The sequence below is a fragment of the Strix aluco genome, chromosome Z, assembly GCF_031877795.1.
Source record: "Strix aluco isolate bStrAlu1 chromosome Z, bStrAlu1.hap1, whole genome shotgun sequence".
Classification (NCBI taxonomy): domain Eukaryota; kingdom Metazoa; phylum Chordata; class Aves; order Strigiformes; family Strigidae; genus Strix; species Strix aluco.
The window spans coordinates 23,554,981-23,570,014 of record NC_133971.1 but is presented as its reverse complement, the minus strand read 5'-3'; the positions used below and the strand labels follow the sequence as shown (position 1 = coordinate 23,570,014).

General features: G+C 45.8%; 1 protein-coding gene across 2 annotated transcripts in view; it reads right to left on the bottom strand.

Moving 5' to 3' along the window:
* The window catches only part of SNX30 (sorting nexin family member 30), a 64,006-nt gene extending 49,253 nt beyond the window's left edge, over positions 1-14,753 (bottom strand). The window contains exon 1 of one of the 2 annotated variants that reach the window (XM_074812336.1): positions 14,473-14,753. In XM_074812336.1, coding sequence (XP_074668437.1) covers positions 14,473-14,634 — 162 coding nt within the window. In that variant the 5' untranslated portion in view covers positions 14,635-14,753. The remainder of the gene's footprint in view (positions 1-14,472) is intronic. The other variant, XM_074812337.1, reaches the window with a different exon arrangement.
* Positions 14,754-15,034: the final 281 nt, after the last annotated feature.

Here is a 15,034-nt window from a genome sequence, read left to right as displayed (position 1 = left end):
CTGTCACTGACAGCATAGTATCCTATTAGAACATCTCACTAAGCATCTGTATAGCAAAATCTCAGTCTGTACAACACTATTATCCAATACCAGCTGCATACAAATACCTAAACTTCTCTTCAGATAGAGAACGAAGGACAAGGCATTTGCTTCCCCTTTATATATGCTCAGTTTCATTCTCTGCCAGGCATCAGCATCATACTTTATTACAGGTCACCTTTGTTTTCCCACACATACCTACAGTAGATACAAGATACTGCATGTCCCCTCCTCTTGCACCTGTCTTTGGGCAGCTACTTTAAAGCAAGAGTGACTAAAGTGGGGATCCAGACTGCAAAGAAGGAAGAATACTCTAGACACAGTAGGGAAAGGGAGAATAACAAGGCAGTCTTGTTCTATAAGTTTTAAACAAACAGCCCACAGTTAAAACTCCAAAAACCCTATTCATTCTACACTGATCCACAAACAAGACTGTGTTAAGCTGTAGTTTGACAAGAACTGTAAGGATCAACTTCTAAGGCTGAACCTACCCTCCTGGGAAAGGGCAAGTGGTTACATGTACATCAGCTCCTGACATCCTTCTCCAATAATGGGAAGGAGAGCACAGTGTGTGGGTGTACTCACAAGGAACAAGATTATACCCTCAGAAGAGGTCAGTGTTTTCCACTATACTAATCACATAGAATCAGACTGCAAGGTTGAGGCTATTTTAAGACCAATACAGACTGAGCTCAAATCAGAAGCAATTCTTCTCTCTCTTACCTGGAAATGTGTCAGCAGGGGAGGGACAGTGCTGGATGTTGAGGACACAAGCCCAGATTTTTTATTTCCTAGCCCTGGAGGGTATTATGCAGTAAGTCTGTGGGTCCTGCAGATGGGCAGAAATCCCTTAACTCTAACGTGGCATGCATACCACACCTGGCCCAAGTCTCACCCCTACAGTTCTAGCAGTACCACTGGTATTTTGCCCATCTAACCAAAAAGCCACGAGGATAAAGATTGGATCAATTTGCTCTCAGGATATTTTAAATAGGTGTCAGAGTACAGCATGCTGCCAAGCCATGAGTCTGATGACTTTTTTCTGGGGTTCATCACTTAAACTAGTGTTTCTGCTCTGTAGGTCAGAGTTGCCTGGAGACAGATTCCTCAATGTCCCTGAGAAAAGAAGAATTTTAGATGAAGCAGCTGACTGTAACAGCATGTAGTTTGGTACCACTCAAGACATGGGAGCATTCTTGCTTAGAAAGGTATCATACTCTGAACAGTGTTTCTTTGCACTTTGGCTGGACAGAGAAACACAGGAACAAGCTTCTCAGAGACACTACATGATTGACACAAGCACTTTCCAAGCTTCTCATGCAGGTCATGGAATTCCCACTTCTTTCGTGAGGGTAAAAGACAAGTTTTATAGGATGGATTATTTTACTCTGTGGTTTGTCTTCCCATAAGTCATCACAGAAGCTAACCAGAGCAAGAATGTGGGCATTGAAATGTTTCCTGCAAATCCTACCTCTGTTGCTGAAGTCTTCCAGGACTCAGCTACAATATAGCTCAGTTTCAGCCTTCCTGTGCACGGGTGTAGAACGGGGTGTCATAAGGAGGAGTCAAGTACCACATTAGACCATCTGTTCATACAGTCTGGCTACATGTCTGTCTTCTCACAGAGTCCTTAAGAGGGTGTCGTCTTTTCCTAGCCTGGAAGGGGAACTGTACAATATCACACTAAAGCTAAATGTGGTTCAGGTTACACTCTAAAAATGAGGATCATGAGTGGCATCTCAGATGTTTTACAGCACTTAAGACAAGTTCTCCAATATTAGTAATAAACCATGTTACTGTACTACTTCGTGCACAAAAGGTCAAAAGGCTTTGGGGGCCTGGCATTTGGTGGATGAAATGGGTTGTTATTTGGAGCAGGCATTAATTAGGCAAAATGTGAAGGGATAAGGCATACTTTTGTCTTATAAACTCACTAACCTGACATGTACTTCCCCATATCCTCTAAACAGGAAGGAATGTGCGACAAGTAACTGGATGCTTGCCACATCTTATAGCTCCCTTACTGTGGCAAGGTATTTTACATGCAAAGAGGTATTTTAACACATCCACAGGATGAACTGTTCTCTCGGAAGAAACAGTCCCAGATTCAAGGTTAGCTTCTACGTTTACGAAGCACTACAGCCCTCGCAAAAAGCTTTATCTATCTACCTAAGCAACAAGCCAGTCTGGCAACTGTCCAGCAAGATTAGTTCAGTTATGTTTAAGCTGTAGAAAGTAAGAGAGAAGTGCTTGTGACCCAAAGGAAAGCAAGAGAGTTTAACATTTGGGCAGACTTGAATTTGCATCCTTTAGCAGCACTAAAGGTTCCTTCTTCCTTCTGCAGTTCTCAGTAGAAGGCAATAGGCACTAGATGTGCTCAAAAAATCTTCACAAATGGCAGAAGCTACATGTCTTCAGAAACATTTTAAAAATGCAGACCTTTTGAGTCAAGTCTCTAGTTACTTTCTTCTAGCTCTGTGAAGTTCCATGTCCATCTGCAAGGAGTTTGTTTCAAGAATATTGTTTGTTATAAGACTTGAATTACTACCAGAAGGGTTCTGCAGCTGTGTGCACAGGAACATCATAACCCATTTTAACATGCTAAAGAGCACCTTATTAATGAGCAAGCCTAACACACCCAGTGTTTTGTTTAAAGCTTCATTTTCAGAACCTGAGCTCTGACCCTCTAAATAGCAAAGCACCAGCCAGGATTCAGACCGTGAGCAGGAAAACTCAAATCCAGCAGATGACTAGGAATCTTTCCCAATCCAAGAAGCCAGATTTATATCTGATTACAGATGGAACAGTTTGTTAAGCTTGTCCAAACTAAACTGCTCTCTCCTAGAGACATATGGCTTTGTGTTAAAGCTCTGCAGACACACCATGCAGCAGTTTTTTCCTGTTCATGCTCTGGAAGTAGATTTAGCTGCATCAGTTATCTAGGTATCCAGTGACACCAAAGTGCCAGTTTGGCTGAGATGTTTTTGAGAGCAAACAGTGATGTTTTTAACATGTGAACAGATGAAAAGGATTGGGGAGAAGCAGAGAGAAGAAACAGGAAGGTAAGAGATGACAGGGGGCTGGAAAGCACTGTAGTATCCTAGTATTTTGTTTAAACAAGCAAGAATACACCTTCATATTGCACTATGATGTGGATTCCCTAATTCTCCTTGTTTTATATGAGTTGCATTAGCATTTCCCCACACAAGATCACTGGAGGTTTCATGAGAGCAAGTCAGACTGACGAGACATCACTGTGCAAGTAAAGGAGGCAGAGATATTAAAATGGTAGAACTCAGTTTCCTCTCAAACCTTGGAAGATGTGGAATAGCATGCTCTTGGGGGAACTCTGAGAGGTGCAATTTAAGGGACAGCCCATCATCATGTTTGCTGATAAACAAGACACTCTCCAGCAGATAGGCATTTGTTCCCAGAGGGGTAAAATAAACAAAGTGATGTGTTGGAAGAAAAAAAAACAACACAAAACCAAAACCCACAGAGTATGACCGCTTCACTACCTGCTTTAAGGGGAGCAAGTGAGGAAAAGCAGTCATGCAGTATTTCCTCACACTATAGAAACTATCTATACAGACTGATGGAGGAAAGAAACAAGGCATGAGATCTGCAGACTAATTCATCTATAAACACCCTTTATTTATATGGCCTAGGCTCACAATAGCTACTGTGGCACATACAGGTGTTTGGCACGTGTGGCTTCTAGTGAAGTATAGTGATCCAGGAGCAAGCTAGTCAGCACATTGAAAGTCAGTGTGTAAGTTCTGAAGAGGCCAAGCTGATCACTGGCACTAAACAGTATTGATTAAAGTTTTCCAGGAATTTTCTTGGGGACAATCCAAAACACAGCTTTGTCTTGGCAGTATCCAAGATTTTCACTTACAATTTGCGTTATACTAGCATCTAAAAAGCTACAGCGAAGGTGCCAGTTCTATCCAGATAAGCATGGGTTTAAGTATCATCTGGGGTAGTCTATCACCATTCCCACAGGTCAGCACTTTCGCCACCAAGCTAGTTGAAAGCAGATGTTGCTAACACCATCTGCAGCACTGAGGGGGCTGTCAAGGCTTCTCTGCCCTTGAGCAACACCTGCACTGCAGCATATTCCTCTCAAGTAACACATCACATCATTCAAGCTCACTGGAAAAGTAAGGCCAACTATGCAGACAGACTTAAAGATAGGGAGTTTTTTGTACCCTGAGAGGACCTTCAGAAGGCTACAGCAAGTTCCAATCAAGCAATGTAAGGCAACACTTTCCCATGAGGACAGGACATTGAACTGGTGTAGTAACAGCTTTCCTGGTAGATGTGACAGAGAGAAGCTTCACCCCTTGCTAGTATTTTGGCTTTGAGAGGCTACTAGCTACTGTCATCAGATATGCAGCATTAGGGTGGTTTAAGAGAGCTTATTTTTTCAGATTTAAATTCAGCTTGAGGTTAGAGCACAGACTAAGAATCAGGGTTAAAGCATGTGTTTCAGTGCTGTAAACCATCCCATCACTAATAACACTGCAGACCACTGCAACTATTATTTTCCAAGACAGGCAGAGAGGCTGTCATCCTCATGGTAGGGTCTGCATTCCTTAATTTGAGGGTATCATCTAGAAGCAAGTAAAGCCCATTGGTATTTACATTTTGTTCATTTTCCTGGAGTGTAAAGCACTACACATTTTTGTTATTTCTTTGCGCCCACACATTAGTATAGTTCTCTTCAATCCACGACACATAAAACCACAAATCCGAGTCCAGCAAAAGCCCATCTTTAGATATTAGAGGCACTACCACTTTCATTTCCAGAGTAACTTCTCACCTACTGCTTATTGCTTCATAGAAGCAGTCTAGAAGCTCTGAACGTGGCTGTAAAATAGTGATATTCTCCAAAGGAATTAATGCTTTGAGGACCACTCTAAATACAGCTGTTGATTGAGCTCTTTCCTTGCCTGTTGTATGAATTTTGGATTATTGCCTTTATTTGCAGCACAATTTCAGCTAATTCCACTAGCCCATGTCACCTACATGGTTATTCAGACTGATATTTCATGATTTCTGTGAAGTATCTGGTTGAGAATCAAGTTTTGACATTATAACACTGCCTACAGCTGAAGGCAACACCTCTTTCTGCCCCTCTCTCAATTTAGAAAATAAAACATGTCCCATAAATTCATTTGTCAATAAATCACTTTAGCTGGAGTGGCATCGGGAATGCTAACTCATTAAAACAGTGCAGCTCACTGGATTTTTCTATCTTCGGTTCGTCACTATAGTACTGCTAGTAGCTAACTTGCTGTCAGCTACTGCCCTTAATAGCTGGAAAAGACACAGGTTCCCCACAGTTTTTCAATAACTTACTAAGACTAAGTTCACTCAGCTTTTACCTCAGGGCTGCAGTTGTCACCACCTCCAAGATGGAGTCTGGAGCTTTCTGCCTCACTTCATCCTAGTCATGGGAGTAGTTTTCCCCATCCACAAGAGCTTCGAGTCTCAGCTGCACTGCAACCTGGGCTTGGGCAGTCAAGTCAGCCACAGCTTAAAAAGTCAGTACAGCTCAGCATTTAAGATCTTGCTCAAGGTCAGCAGAGAACAAGCCTCAGTGAAGTTACTTCTGAGAAATACAGAAGAGCAAAAGTTGTTTTTAACAGGTCTATTGTCTTCTGCAGACTAGCAGTACATGCAAGTTACAATCTCAAAGATGCAGCTTAGGTGTTGCAAGTAGATTTTCACACAGCAGTGCTAAGTCTCACTGCACCATTACGAGCTCCCGTCTTGTCTCCTGACCTACTTTACAGAAACCAGCCTCTCCACTCAGATAAGGAAAAGACTGGCTAGTGTGACAGCCAGACGATCTGTTTGAGATACCACAAGAGTACTCCACAATGCTAGAAGACATGAGAACAGTAGTTTGCAGGTTAATCTAGGAATTGATGTCTCCCAGATCACAGCCTGTCAACCAGAAAGCCTCAGTCTTTATCCTCTGTCCCTCCCATTGTTAATCACAGGGACATGCTGCCCGAGGCTTATCACAAACCCCTGAGGCACCAATAGAAGAATGATGTGCCCACACAGCTGTAAAAAGAGAGCTGCTTAACCAATCCAGTTATCCCCTTCTCCCCATGAAGCAGCTCAGAGAGCATCCAGCAGCTCGGGTAGGTTTGAGGCATTCCAGCACAGGCAGCCCAGAGGATTCTTTCCGACCACCAAGCATAACTTTTTCCACCATGGCTTGCAAGTTATTGCCAAGACTCACCCTTCTGAAACCCAGCTGAAGAACCAAGTTCCTCTACATACGTTTTGAATATTTGTTTTCAATACTCTGTGTCATTAAGCATGAAGCAATCCTGTTGAAAAGATTATGAAAGCTGCGCAACACCAAATTCAACCTCAAAGTATACTCCTCCCTCCATTAAGTTGAAATAAGAACCATAAAGTAATAATACTGTTATACAGTAAAAGCTATGTTGAGTTTTACCAGATGGAAAGATTAAAAAAGCAGCAGTACTAAGACAGACAGTTATGCTGATGCAAGTGTTTGTCCCAAGTTAAGAGTGTTAGCTGTCCTTCATCTCGTTCAGAAGAGATGAAATTGCCAATCCCAGAGAAACTCGCTGTACTGGGAAGTTGTTGATCATAAAGAGACCACCAAGGACCATTTTACAACAGTACTAGAGCACCTACATTGTAAGATACCATTAATTACCCTTATCGATAAAATCCTATTTCTGTAAGTGAAGGCAACTGTAAGCAAGCACACCAGTGCATTGTTGTACATGCTTCCACACCAAACCCCAGGGTGCCTACTAGCAGAAAGGAGACAAGCACTCTATCCTTTCAGCAAGATACCATCGTATTAACCTATCCAAGTGATACCACGAGTTTGAGAGATAAAATAGCTAGAGGAAGCAGTTCTAGTTACCACCATTATGAAAGATGGGAAACTGAATTCATACAGCAGCTTGGCTGTGGGTAGAGCACTAACGGCAAGCTGAAAGCCATGCTAGGTTTAAGACAGTTCTTTTAACTAGGACACTAGAAAAGAGCTGCCTGATGTACATACATGCACACAGTTCAACAGGAGAAAAGACAGCAGTTCCTTTAAACAAGATGATGATTAAGCTCATTCTTTGAGAGCTGATGGTCCACTCGTGAAGTGTGTGGCAGACAACTGCTTGTACCTAAAAGCTTCCTGGCCTAAGAACTATGGTTCAGTGATTTAACTGCAAGGTAACCTCCCCATTCAGTGCAGTGACTGGAGGAAGAGAACCACAGGATTTCCCAAAAACCAGGAGAGCAGCTTCAATAAATAGGTGAATTATGAAAAGTCAGGAGATCATTCAACCAAACTAGCAATCCTACCATCCTAGGTGGAAAACAACATTCTTGTGTCCTTCAAGCACTACTTCTGCAGACAAGGACAGGGATTTACTGGAAGAAGCCTAACGTTCACAGGTCCTTATAGGTAACAAATCAAAACAATATTCACTAGAGGGACAACACAGCAGAGATGACATCAATCTAGAAGGTTGCTGAAGTGCATTGCTGACAACTGCCTGACACAGGTGACTGATAAGCTGACAGGGGGAGATGCTTTGCTGAACTTTAGTCTTACTAAGAAGGAAGAATTGGTCAGGGATACGAAAGTAGGGGGCTGCCTCGGCCACAGTGGCCGTGAGCTGTTAAGAGTTTGGGATCCCAAGAGGAGAGAGGAAAACAAAGATCACAACCCCAGACTATCAGGGAGCAGACTTTGGCCTCTTCAGGAATCTGCCAGGACATGGCCCTGGAGAGGCATGCAGGAGAAATGGTTGATTTTCAAGGAGCACCTCTCCAGCCCCAAAACTGGTCCATCCCAATGATCAGGAAATCAAGCAAAGGTGGCTGGAGACCTGCATGCATGAACATGGAGATCCTGACAAAACTCAAACATAATTAGGAAGCATAAGAAAAAGCAGCCACAGTTGACACAGAAGGAATACAGAGACACTGTCTGACCATGCAGGGATGGGTTTAATGGGACAAAGCCAAATCTGGCAAAGGATTTGAGAACAGCAACAAGAAAAGCTTCTACAGGTACATCAGCAGCAAAACAAAAAACATAGAAAACGCAGTCCTGATGGGGTAGAGGATCTGATGACAGAGGACACAGATAAGGCGGAGGTACTTGGTGCTTTCTTTGCCTCAGTATTCATTGAGATGACCAGCCTTCAGGAATCCCAGGCCCCTAAGTCCAGTGGAAAAGTCTGGAACAAGGTAAATTCACCATCAGTGGGAGAGGACCAGGTTAGGCAGCATTTCAACAAACTGGACAGACATAAACCCATGATGAGATGGACTCACAGGTGCTGAATGATGCCACTCTAATGCCACTTTCAATTATTTTATCCTTATTACAGTGATGAGAGGAGGTTCCTGAGGACTGGAAGAAACCAAGTGTCACTCCCGTCTTTGAGGCAGCAGATACAGGGAACTACAGGCCAGTCAGCCTCATCTCAATCCCTGTAAAGGTGATTGAGCAAATATTGGAAACCATTTGCAAGCACTGGCCTGGTGTTCAACAGGAGAGTTTTCATCTGGTTCATCTCAACTTTTAAGAGTTTCTCTCAAAACTGTCTCCCATAACATCCTCCTAGACAAGCTGATAAGTACAAGCTAGGCAGATATACAGCAATGTGGGCTGAAAACTAGCTGAACCGCTGGGCTTAAAGGGTGATCCCACAAATTTCAGCTGGAGGGCAGTCACTAGTGGGATACATGAGCAGGCAGTAATACGGCCACTACTGTTTAACACCTTCATCAGTGACCTAAATGATGGGACAGGGTATATCCTCAGCAAGTGTGCTGAGGATGCAGAACTGAGTAGAGTGCTCGATACACCAGATGGTTGTGCTGTCATTCAGAGGGACTTCAACAGGCTGGAAAAACAGGCTGACAGGTACCTCCTGAAATTCAGCATGAGGAAATGCAAAGTCCTGCACCTGGCAGGAATAACCCCATGTAGCAGTAGTACTGGGGGCTGACTGGTTGAAAAGCAGCTTGACAGAAGGAGAAAAAACCCACACCCACAAAAAACCCCACACCATACACAGATCCTAACGGAAAAGTTGACTGTGAGCCAACAATATGCCTCATGGGAAAGAAGGCCAACAGTCTAGAGAGGGAAACATGCAGGGGATCTTACCAATATGGATAAATACCTGATGGTCAGGCATACAGAAGGTGGTGACAGAGTCCTTTCAGTGGGTCCAACAACAGAACAAGAGACAACGGGCACAAACTGAAATATTGGAAGTTTCACTTAAACCTGAGAAAGAAGTTTTACTTTGCAGGTGACTAGATGCAGGAGCAAGTTGCCCAGCGAGATATTCAAAAAACAACTTCACAGCATCCTGGGCAGCCTGCTCTAGCTAATCTTGCTCTAAACTGAGGGCTTGGAATACAAGATATACAGACATGCCTTCCAGCCTCAACTTTCGCAACTATCAGTTTTGTGTTCCTGTAGATTGGAACTGAGATCACTCATCCATACTGACACTGTTTCACAAGTTCACCAACTTCAGTTCCTGACTTTCTGTAGTCCTCAGTCTCTCCCAAGACTGAGGATTTACCTCCAGATTGCTTTAACAACAATACATGATGCTGGTCTAACAGTTCTCATTTAGTCAGAGAAGGAAGAGGTTTGTAGAAGCTCAGGCAGATCTATTTTAAGATTTCAGATTATACTGCAAACTGGTTTCATCTGTGGGTGGATAAAGTTAAGAGCAATAATTATAAACTAGCAACCAAGGAGGCTGGAAGTAGAGCTCCAGACTCCCAGTATATTTTTTATTGAAGAGCTGCCAGGCTCCATCCAGAATGAGTGCTAAGTAACAGTACTCTAGCAAACACACCAAGTATTTATACTTGATCAGGTGCTAATACAGGCCTAGTGATTCACCAAGGTGGTAGCTTGGAAGCAGATGAGCAAGGGGTCACATCCAAGCAATAGTTTTCAGTTAGTAACCAGAAGCTTGCAGTAGGAGTTTTAACATCCATCTCCTTGAATTAGCAAATTCAAGCTATGCGTTCACTGCAAGCCTGGTATTCCACATCAGCTCTGCTTGATACACACTATCTGTAAAACAGCCTTGAAGCTTACTTCAGCTGTGTAGTCTTAGAGCCAAATACAAGGCATGCACATCTTTAAAGAAAAGCTGAACAGGTTACAGGTAACTCAGGTTATTACAGATGTCTGAAAGAGGACAAGGGAGTTTGAGACTTAAGACAGGTGGGATATGAAAGCTTTGGGAGTGATAAGCAAGAAGCCACTTTTACTGGGAGTTAGGACCTTATCAGGTAGCTGCCAGTCTCAAGGCAGACCATACCAAGAACAGCCAATATCACCCTGTTAGAAAGATATTCTCACAACACAAGTCTAGAGGGACTACAAGGACCACAGGTAGAGCACAGTTCGGAGCAAGCCATACCAAACACTTTCTTTCTAATTCTGCACAGCCTGTCACTTCCAACACTTAGCAGCATGCTACTAAATCCGCACAGCCTCAGTGGGGCTGTATCTTGAATATTATACTTTTACAACCATTTGGTTACAGTCACACAGCAAACTACTGTCTGCTTCTCACCTCTGCTCCAAACCCAGTAACCCATTAATAGTGCCTTTTCTCCCCAGTGGCAAAGTGGTTGTCCTAGCACACAGAGCAGATTCACTATCTAAAGTGACAAACTAGTGAACTGGAGTCAAGTAGTCACATGCAAGCAGGACTTCCTTTTTTTTTTTTAAAGGAAAAAAAAGGAGAGAAATCCACACTGACACTTCCCCATTTGTCTTACCTTCCTCTGCAGAGAATCTGCTCTAAAAAGCAGATCTCAATTACCTTGCACACCTTCCAGAAGCTCCATAAGAGAGCAAGAACTCAGATTTACAGCTAACCCTGCACTGGACACTGCCATGCACCCTGAAGGATTGTTTCCCTCTCACCTGAGGTAAAAAAAAAAAAAAAGAGGGGGCCAGTACCGCTTAGGTTCAGCTTTAGCTGTCTCCTTATTTGGCAGCTAGCAAGTGTAAAGGGAGAATAAGCTCAAAAAAGCTGATGGTAGTCAGGTATCAGGACAAACAACATTTTACGCAATTAGACACAAGAGGAACAAAAATATCATTACAGAAAGATCTGGCCAATACAGAAATGCTTCAGAGGCAAGAATCTACAAACACAAGTGTTTCATGTTTGCTGCAAAATCCCTGTGAAAGCCAAGTACTTAACCAGAAATGGCCATTTCATTTAAGAGGTTAGATGCTACTCAGATGTCAAGGTTTCCTGGCTCCTAGAACAGCTCTCTCCTGCAAGTCAGGATGAAGAAGCTATTTCAGACAATCAAAGCTCTGCAGCCCTCTTCATAAGATTCAGAAAACCTGAGACTAGTCTACTTCGGGGGCCTCACAACCAAGAAAGCCACAGTAAACAGCACAGGCTTTCCTTCCCTTTTCCATGATCTACTACCGCTCTAGTAGCACTAGCCACTGTTCTTAAACAGCAACCAAAGGTTTATGAGACTTCAAAGTTAGACAGGGTCTAAGCTACTAGATTATTCCCACATTTGAATCAAAAACCAACAGGACACGGGCAGGCAGTGTTCCTGTCCTCCAGGATCCTGTGACTCAGGAAAAAGTAGGTTTCTTACTCAGCATCTCCAAAAAAGCAAGGAAAGCATGCTTTAAAGAATACAAAGCAGTGATGGCTGAAGTTCAGCCACTTCAGGCTGCACATCTGTGGCAGTGGAAACTGAAGCACTGATTTACAGGCAGACAACTTCCTTACTTTTCTGCATCTTCTCCCCTCAGAGGATGTCAGCCTTAGGTACTTTTGTCCTGCAACAGCGTTTAGGAAGTATCTGCTCAGAGCAGGTAAGAACCACCCAGAAAATCCAGTTCATGTCAATGTGTCAGCCATTGCCACTATCCCTCTGCCAGAGGGATGTCCTAGTACACGCCTGGGTATGGACAGTGGTCTTTACATAAGCTTACTGACTCAGAGCCACTTTGAAGCATAAGACTTCAACCCAAACTTCTCCTGCAGTGCCAATCTCCACCAGACTGACCAGAAAGACCAAGAGAGCAGACAAGCACAGCTCCTATTCAAGAATCAATAAAGAACAGCTGCTGAGCTTTAAATCTGAGTCAGACTTGAATACTGACCTCCCTCTGTTACCCAACTACTAAAGCTATCCACACATTGTTAGTTGACTAGTGAGCCAGCCTCTCAAGAGATTAATGACCACCATAAGACCAAAAGACATACTAATCACCTAAAAGGCAGTTTTACCTATTTACCTCCACTTACCATACTCACTGTCTAGACTACTCAACACACAGCGCAAACAGAGTTTACTACTGCCTTAAACTTATGAACACCTGTTTGTTTGCTGAAGTTTTTCTTGAGGTGGGAAAGAAGTTAACTCATTTTTTTCTTGTCAGTGGATCAGGTATTAAGAGGAAGAAGGGACATCTCTCACACAACAGAGCTGTTGGACTCCTTCCATCAGAAGGATCAGACATTTGGCTTTTTCTGCTAATTCAGCTAGAGGGAAAAAAGAATGATGCCCTCTTCCTACTGGAAATCCTTTTGTTCTGCAAGGCTCATTACCCTAGTGTCACTTCCAGGTCAACCACTGAACTGCTCTCGAATCTAAAAATCACTTACCTCAGCCCCTTTTTGCTCTCCCCTTTACAGTACATCTGTGCTGCCAAATGCCTACAACAGGACAGTACTACAGGTACTAGAAGATGGACTTCACCTGTGTTGCTGGAGGAAAAACTGGGCAAGATCCTTCCTACCGACAAGAAGTTAACTGACCACAGCCTGAGGCTAGAGAGGTATTTCTGCTTCTAGGTTATCAGGGATGCTGATACTCTTTTCAGACACCTCAAAGCAGTAAAGCAGAGAGCAGCTTGCTTACAATAAAGCTCTTTAATACAGCTGAGGAAAGAAGTTATAGGGTGTGAGCCACTCCTCAGAACAGAGCTGCTCACCAGCTACACAGCAGTGCGGATGGACAGTGCTAACAGAATACAGTACCCCCACTGCACTCCTGAGCTGCGAGAAGACCTATGAAGGCAGCTGCCAACTCCTATTGCTACAAGCTGGTCAGACAGCAACCCAGTTACACGAGTAAATCCAACCAACTGTAGACAAAAACCTCCACGATTCCTACTCCCACCTTACTCACATACCCCCTTCTCTCAGAGGGACATCAACTCTTTGACACGTTTCTCAGGTGAAGGTATATGTTCCCAGAGGGAAGAAGGTAAGCCTGGCTTCTCACTTGAGCAACAGTGGGCAAATATTCAAGAAGACTCCTTACATCGGCAGGAACAAGTGCTGAGTCGGTACAGCTCAGTTACAGGGCAGCAGAAGGTGATACATGGAAGAGGTCTTGACTCATTCCCCCAGAGCATGGGAGTGTAGCAGAGCAGATACTGCTGGCAGCCCCAAGGCCTCTGGAGGCTAGCAGATCCAGCCTGCCCACAAGCAGCTCCACACTCCCCAGGACAACAGCCACAGGAAGCACCTCTTGCCACCAGCAGCTCTGTAACACCTTGTACACACACCAGCTGGCCCAGAACTGCTTATTATGAAGTTTCAAACCAATCTCAGCCCTTGCAACCCTTGGTCCCAGGAAATTCTACCTTAAAGCATTTCAGGAAGTCTGCCCACAGAGATACCAAGTCCTTGCAGGAGTAGTTAATGTATCAGGAGTGCTGTGCTGCCACTTCTGCTTTCACATTCAAGAGTTATCACATCCAAGGCCCACACACGAGCAACGCTACTTTACAAAGCCCGCTAGTGTCCCGCGGACACATGACAGAGCTAGGGAAGGGAAAGCCGGCACAGATACTCCTGCAACAGCATCCTTTCCATATTACACCGCTGTGAAGAAGCAAGCAGGAGCTCAGCTCTGGAGAGGACAATCACAGACAAGTTGATGGCAAGCTCGGCAGCAAGGAAACAACGGCAGTTCCAAGTCTTCCCCATGAGGGCTACAGGAAGGAGACAGCGAGGGAGTTGCAGCAATTCCTGAAACATTCAGACCCACCCGTACAGGGTATGAGCCCCAGGAAGACAGGATCAGTAACATCTTGCCTCTCGCACCCACTCCGCTGAGTGGGAGCATCCGAGTCCCAGCCATCCCTCGCAGAGAGCGACACGATGCCTGCAGCCCCCACACCGGGCGCCTTCTCCCCCTCGGGCAGCCCCGGGCTCTTGCAATGGATGTCTGCAGCGCACAGGGCTCCATTTCCCCGCGGGGAGCCAGGGAGGCAGCCGGGGAAGGGGATGTGACGGGGAAACACACACACAGAGCCCTTCTCCCTCCTCTCCATGCTACCCTCCACAAGCTGAGACACCGCGCCCCCCCTTCCCCGGGCCGTACCTTGTCGGCGATGCTGCGGGGCAGGAGCAGGTCGGGGCTGGGGGTGAGCGCCGGCCCCATCTCCTCGCTGCTGGACGTGGCTAGGGGATGCGGCATCTCCCGCAGCGACTTGGGCCCGGAGGACGGGAGAGACTTGGGGGCGCCCGCCGCGCCGCCCGACATCGCGCCGGGGCCGGGCCGCGACCGAAGGAAGGAGGGAGCGGAGGCCGCGTCGCCTCGGCGGGGAGCTGCGGGGCCGCGGCCGGAGCCTGCCCGCCGCCACCGCGCTACAAGGAGGCGGAGGCGGAGGAGGAGGAGCGAGAGCAGCGCCTGCCCGCGCCGCCGCCGCCCGCCCCTTTACAAAGCGCCCTCCGCGCCACCTGCCCGCCCCGCCCCGCGCGGCGGCGGCCGCCGAGCCGCCCGGCCCCCGCCCCCTGCCCCGGGCCGACAGCGGAAGGCGCGGGGCTGCCCCGGCGCGGCGGCGGGCGGGGCTGCGGCGGGCGGAGGCCGCGCCCCCGGCGGGGCGGGCGGTGCCAGCCGCCGCCCGGTCGGGCGGGCCCGGCGGGGTCCCGTGGAGCCCCGT